This window comes from Xenopus laevis, chromosome 2L, assembly GCF_017654675.1.
Source record: "Xenopus laevis strain J_2021 chromosome 2L, Xenopus_laevis_v10.1, whole genome shotgun sequence".
In the NCBI taxonomy this organism is placed as follows: Eukaryota; Metazoa; Chordata; class Amphibia; order Anura; family Pipidae; genus Xenopus; species Xenopus laevis.
Window position 1 is genome coordinate 65,818,561 of NC_054373.1, and position 7,494 is coordinate 65,826,054.

The 7,494-nt window shown below is 42.0% G+C and overlaps 1 protein-coding gene across 1 annotated transcript; it reads left to right on the forward strand.

Annotated features, from left to right (window-relative positions):
* The first annotated feature begins 566 nt into the window (after positions 1 to 566).
* LOC121399718 lies at positions 567 to 4,072 on the forward strand. Its single transcript, XM_041581266.1, has 2 exons — positions 567 to 1,447; positions 3,953 to 4,072. Exon 1 carries the CDS (start codon positions 567 to 569, stop codon positions 1,368 to 1,370), a length of 804 nt encoding a protein of 267 aa, XP_041437200.1. The 3' UTR covers positions 1,371 to 1,447; positions 3,953 to 4,072.
* Positions 4,073 to 7,494: the final 3,422 nt, after the last annotated feature.

Here is a 7,494-nt window from a genome sequence, read left to right on the forward strand (position 1 = left end):
TACAATGTATCTGCCGTTCGAGATAAAGTAAGCAACAACTAAAAAATTCTTTATCGTGGATTTTATTCTTGTACAATTTGTATTTATTCACAATTATGATTGTTCCAATATATTGAAACAGCACTGAGATAAAGCAACACCAGCGACATCTAGTGGCTGCATTTTAGTAAGACATGCACTTGATTTACATTGTACAAAGAACTGCACCAATCACTGTAATTATGTCATGATGACGTCATCTTGGCGCCCTTTTTTGAAAATTTGTATGTGTATAAATATGATCACCCATTCACTTGCAATTCATCCTTGATAAAGGCCCCAATGTGGGCCGAAACGTTGGATACACGCTTGATGTGAAATAAAAAGATTTTTTGATCACCTGAACAAGTGGAGTGCTGGTCCTTCTTGAAGGCTACATATTTCTATTTTGACCGCTGCACCCACGAAATTGTAAAGGAAAGAGTGCGGGTACTAACTGGACAATTAAACATTGGGGATATCTATCTCCGAATTGTACCAAGCACCCCCCATCTTGTAGTAAAAACCATCCTTGAAAGAAAAAGGATATGGATGACGGCAACACGAGATTTGCTTCTACACAAGGGGAAATCTTTACAAGGGAAGAGATACAGAAGATTCTGTTCACAGAGACTTACGAGGAAACATTTGGAAGCTTGGGAGCAAAAGAGGCATATCACGAGCTTCTACGCTTAAAGAAAAAGGAAATCGAGCTACATCTACATGGAGTCTCCCTCTCCGATTATTATAGGGAGAATAAAGTACCGAGAGGCTTCAGGATCAACAATACGCCTACCTTGGGGAGAAACAACGCCGATTTCTGCAAGCGTTGGTGCCAAGTGTTGGATCGGTGTTCCCTCGACTTGATGCTGCTAGTGATCGAGGAGGTCGGCCGGGAATTAAAATTGGTCCGCAGTGATCTGTCCAGCTTCAATAAGACGCATCTTAAAACCCTGCAAAGTGACAGAGAAACAGAGTGGCTGGTGCGCCTTGAAGAACAAACCGGCAAGTTTAAAGCAGAGCTCCTGGCATTCAAAAGCGCAAAGCGCTTAAAGGTTATCCAGGACTATAAGGAGAATACCGTATATCTGTGGCAGCAGAACGCCAGCGTGAGGAAGCGGAGGATGGAATGGAGAACGAGGAGATCCCCAGCGCGATCAGCACAGAGCGGCGCATCAGAGAGCGAGGGGGAGACAAGCGCGCAGGAAACCCCGCGCCAACAGGTGCCTTTTTTGGGGGAACGCCGGCACAACAACGGGGATCCAGGAAGGCCACCCGTCGGGGGGGTCGCAGCAACGGCAAAAGATACACGACCGCAGCGGCAACGAACACAGAAGAAGGGGAAGGAATAATATTTAACCTCTCCTCATATCAACTCACAGGCCCAGAGGAATCCCTGCTAAAGAAAGGACTAGGATACGTACCCATGGTGAGTGAGACCCCTTTTTCCCATACTGTAAATAACTTTAGATTCACTAGACAAATTAGGCTAAAGGAACATTTTGGCAACACTAAGGGGCGCTTAAATATGGGCACAAGTGAGAGCCAGAATGAAGGCTATGCTCCTATGGATAATATAGAGATGGGAGGGTTAATATCTCACTTGGGTGAAGACAACATCCCAGCTGCAGAAATACCCGATGTGGATACCCCGGGTGGAGGTTCAGATGGAAAAGCTTATGCCTCAAATAGATTTAAATTGAAGAGTACATACGATCCTGTCAGTACTAATTCATCCATAAAAACTTTTAACCGTATGTTGAACGTGGACATGTCCGCTTTAAATAAAAATAAACGTAACTGGAGGGGTAACCTTACAGCAGCAGAAAGGGAAGCCATTAAATCCCTTAAGCAAAACAGAGACATTGTAATTAAAACAGCTGACAAAGGGGGTGGGATCGTGATTATGGATTACGATTACTATAAGCAGGAACTTTTGTCGCAATTAGCGGATTCTTCCAAATATAATAAATTGACTTTCGATCCCACCAATAAATTCAGTAATGAACTTAATCAAATCCTCAAGACTGCTGCGAATAATGGGTGGATCTCCAGAGACATGTATTGTTATTTCTTGCCATCACACCCTGTCCGTCCAGTGATTTATACACTACCCAAAATTCACAAGGATGCTCAAAGACCTCCAGGGCGACCCATAATTTCATCAAACGGTTCCCTTAATGAAGGCATTGCTGAATATGTGGACTTTTTATTGCAGCCATGTGTACAGAACATTTATGGATACCTAAAGGATACAAATGATTTTTTGCAGTTAATACAGAGTATTGATATCGACACAACAAATGCGATCTTGGTGACAATGGACGTGCAGAGCCTCTACACCTGCATCCCACATGATGCAGGGGTAGAGGCGGTGCGCGAACTGGTCACCAATAATCCACTCTATAAAGGGCCTCCCATTGAATTTATGCTTGAATTACTTGAATTCATTTTATATAAAAATTATTTCAAATTTGAGACCCAATATTTTGTTCAAAGCACCGGGACAGCCATGGGATCAAAAATGGCGCCGATGTATGCAAATACATTTATGCACAAATTTGAAGGGGACCATGTATTCAATAATATACATTTCAGACAGCATGGCGCCTTCTACAGGAGATACATCGATGATGTCTTCTTCCTGTGGTTGGGCCCTGAAAACAGTCTGATTAGCTTTGTGGAAGGCCTAAACGAACTGGATAGTCCGGTGAAATTTACTGTAAAATATAACATACAGAGTATTGATTTTTTGGATGTGAAAATATATAAAGATGAAGGTACCCTGCAGACATGTCTTTATACAAAACCCACGGATAGGAATACACTTGTACATTACCACAGCAACCACCCCAGACACTTACTGAATTCCTTGCCAAAGTCACAGATGTTAAGGGTAGTGAGAATAGATAGTGACATAACTAGAAGAGAACAGGACTTGTCAGCCATGCATAAGAAATTTCTGGAGAGAGGATACCCCGAAAAATTACTATTGGAAACTAAAAATTGGGCTCTTTCCCTGGACAGAGATCTGGCTATGAAAGGGCAATTAGACATTGATAAAAATAAGGGTAATGAAAACAATGTCTATTACATTAGCCAATATGGACCAGACAGTTTTCTGGTCAAAAAAAGTGTAATGAAGCATTGGCCCTTAATAGCCAGTGATGAATTGGTTTCAAAAAAGATATCCAAAAAACCTGTCTTCAGTCACAGAAGGGGCAGAAACCTAAAAGAAATACTGAGTCCTTCAGACCCTGTCCAAAAATATCAAAAAATAAAGCCTGCTCATTTCCTAACAGATAGACCAGGAGTATTTAAATGCACTGGCTGCGTAACATGTGGGACATTGATAACAGGTGCCAACTTTACACACCCTCATACAGGTAAAAAATATGAAATTCGGCAAAGATTAACTTGTGAAAGCTCTATGGTGGTCTACATAATCAAATGCCCCTGTGGCCTCATATACTGTGGGAAAACCATTAGACAGCTGAAGGAACGCATAGCGATGCATAGATCGAGCATAAGGGCGGCATTGGACCCTGACAGGGTGCAAAAAGCTAAGAGACAAGATATCTCACAACAGCTGGTGGCCAAACATTGGGCGGAGGCAAAGCACAGTCCAGCAGCATTCAGATGTATGCCGATAGATCAGATCCCCAAAAGAGCAAGAGGGGGGGACTATGACAATATGCTTCTAAGAAAAGAAGCATACTGGATCCATGAGCTGGACTGTGTAGCGCCCAAGGGACTAAATGGCCAATTGATTCTCAGTTGTTTCCTTACGTGAAGATTTCCCATTTTCCAATTGGCAGTAAGATTCCTAGATAAAAATAGATAAGGATAGACAATGTATCGAAACAGTGAGATATAAATTACCTTAAAGAAAATGGAAACATTAGTAATGTGCAACTATTTTCCTTTACTCTAGGAAGCCATACAATGTATCTGCCGTTCGAGATAAAGTAAGCAACAACTAAAAAATTCTTTATCGTGGATTTTATTCTTGTACAATTTGTATTTATTCACAATTATGATTGTTCCAATATATTGAAACAGCACTGAGATAAAGCAACACCAGCGACATCTAGTGGCTGCATTTTAGTAAGACATGCACTTGATTTACATTGTACAAAGAACTGCACCAATCACTGTAATTATGTCATGATGACGTCATCTTGGCGCCCTTTTTTGAAAATTTGTATGTGTATAAATATGATCACCCATTCACTTGCAATTCATCCTTGATAAAGGCCCCAATGTGGGCCGAAACGTTGGATACACGCTTGATGTGAAATAAAAAGATTTTTTGATCACCTGAACAAGTGGAGTGCTGGTCCTTCTTGAAGGCTACATATATCTATATATATATATATATATCTATATATATATATATCTATATATCTATCTATATATATATATATCTATATATCTATCTATATATATATATATCTATATATCTATCTATATATATATATATCTATATATCTATCTATCTATCTATCTATCTATCTATCTATCTATCTATCTATCTATCTATATATATATATATATATATATATATATATATATATATATATATATATACACATCAGAAAAAAAACATTAAGAAAGACTAGCCATTAAAACACTCAAAAAAGACAAGGATTTGGTTATAAGACCGGCTGATAAAGATGGGGCCATCGTTTTACTTGATTATTCCTATTACAGAACTGAGATCCTGGGTCAACTTTCTGACAGTGTGACCTATAGGCTATTACCTGGGGATCCTACTTACAAATTTAAAAAAGAACTTGATGACTTTTTTTGGTGATGGCCAAGAACGCTGGGTGGCTTGATGTTAATACCTTCATATTTCTGGTTACACAATACCCCAGGATGCCCATTATATATACTTTGCCCAAAGTCCACAAGTCTCTTTCGGCTCCCCCCGGAAGACCAATCATATCTGCAGTAGGCTCCCTGTACCAGTCTATTTCCACCTCTGTAGACCAGTATCTGCAGCCCCTTGTACATGCTATGCCCTCATATACGCAGGATTCCAGTCATGTTATCAGAAGATTTAAAGAGCTGTCATCCATTCCTCCTAACAGCATACTGGCCACCATGGACATTTAGAGCCTTTATACGGTGATCCCGCATGACCAGGGGATTCAAGCCTGCAGGAAAGCCCTTCAGGCCACACCTCCCAGCGATGTACCCATTGAGTCCCTGATTCACCTCCTTGAACTTACACTATCCTGGAACTTCTTCAGATTTGAACAGTCGTTCTATCTCCAAACGTCGGCCACGGCTATGGGAAGTGCATTGCCACCATCCTATGCCAACGTCTGCATGCCAGAATTTGAGACTATCAACATATTTCCACTTTGGGCGATCGATACTTACTTACTTCCGCTACATAGATAACCTCTTCTTGATATGGACAGACACAGAGGAAGCTCTTGTCATTTCATCAGGAACTGAATACAGTCCAATCAAACTTACTCTCAATCACAGTAAAAATTTCATCTCCAAACGTCGGGCACGGCTATGGGAAGTGCATTGGCACCATCCTATGCCAACGTCTACATGGTAGAATTTGAGACTATCAACATATTTCTACTTTGGGCGATCGATACTTACTTACTTCCGCTACATAGATGACCTCTTCTTGATATGGACAGACACGGAGGAAGCTCTTGTCATTTCATCAGGAACTGAATACAGTCCAATCAAACTTACTCTCAATCACAGTAAAAAGGACATCGACTTTGTTGACCTGAATGTTTTTCTAGAGGGTTCGGGAGTGGGTACCAGACTTTTCAAAAAACCTACTGATCGCAATTCTTGGGATCCTGTATTCTCAATTTTTGAGAGTAATACGCATTAACAGTACTAGGAATACAGCCGAAATACTTTGTGAGATGTTTGACAGATTTTTAAACAGAGGGTACTCACAGGAATCATTCTGTGAACAACTGGACAGGGCGCTGCACCATACTCAAGCTGATCTCCTCTCCGCTACCCCAAAGAACAAAGAGAAATCCAAGAACCCCTTAATTTTTACCATCACTTTTTCAACAGCATCCCGCTACCTATCAGCAAGTATTAGCAAACACTGGCCTATGTTGAGCATGGATGATTCCTTGAGTCTACATGCAACCAAGAAACCGGTGATGGGCTTTAAAAGGGGCAAGAACCTGAGAGACCTTCTGGTTAGGACTGACTTTAAGGGGGTCTCCAACACAGAGACCGATTGGCTAGCCTCACAGAGAAAATTGGGATGCTACAAATGCCTGGATTGTGTGACATGCCAGTGTTTACTTACAGGGCCAGATTTTCCCCATCCACATACGGGCAAAAGATTTAAAATCTTGCACAGACAGGGTTGTTGTTCTTCCTACATTGCCTATATCATCACTTGCCCATGTGGCATGTACTACGTTGGCAAAAAGTGCACAACATTGAAGAAGAGGATTGGCAATTACCGTTCGGCCTTTAGTAAAGCATTAAAAGAAGGCCAAGCTTTACAACCTGTGGCCAAACACTTTCTAATAAAAGGACACACACTTCCCACTTTCAGGTGCATGGCGATAGATCACCAACCCCCCTCCCCTTGCCAGGGGGGGCAACAGGGACCAAGCATTACTTAGGAGGGAGTCCAGATGGATCCACAAACCGGACACTGTGGCTCCCCGTGGATTCAATGAACTGTTGCCATTGGGGTGCTTTATCTAAATATTGTCACATAATATTTCCTGTTATGTGATTTCTCCACTGTTACATTAACTACACTGTTAATATTACAATTTTATGTCTTTTCTGGATTGACATTTGTCACAGTATTAGCTGCAACAATGTTGCTTTTAACCTATCTTCAGACCCATGATTCACTACATAGGGTGTGCATTAGGATTGATCACCTGGCAGTCTAACAGGAGGCTTTGGATCCTGAGCGGAAATGTTGGCTCTCCTAACACGAGCTGCGATTTGGTACTGGCATGTCGGTATTTAGTAGTGATGTGCGGGCCGATCCGATACCCGTGGGCGGGTTCGGGTTGACCTCGCACTGCTCCTCGGGGATGGCCACCTTCAAATGCCGGCTTCTGACTTCCAGGTTCCGGTTTTATAGTCTCGCATCTGCTCGCCCTGCCCCTTTTGTGACATCATTGTGACGTCATTTTGTGACATCATTGTGGCGGGTCGGCGCGGGTCTATAAAAGAAAAATCCTGACCCGTACATCACTAGTAGGCGAGGTGGTTCGGCAAGCGAGTAGGGGCAGACGAATAATATGGCAAAAACTTTTCCAGGCATATGCATAACATATGGACTAAGTGTAGCGATCCGAGCAGTTACAGATGGGCGTGCCGAGGTTGCACGTCATACCGCTCCACCCCACTGAAATTCTAGCTGCACTGTGCAAACCCACCTCTACAGGACCCTGGATGGTCATTAGACACGCCCCCATTCTCCGAGGTTTATGGATTATG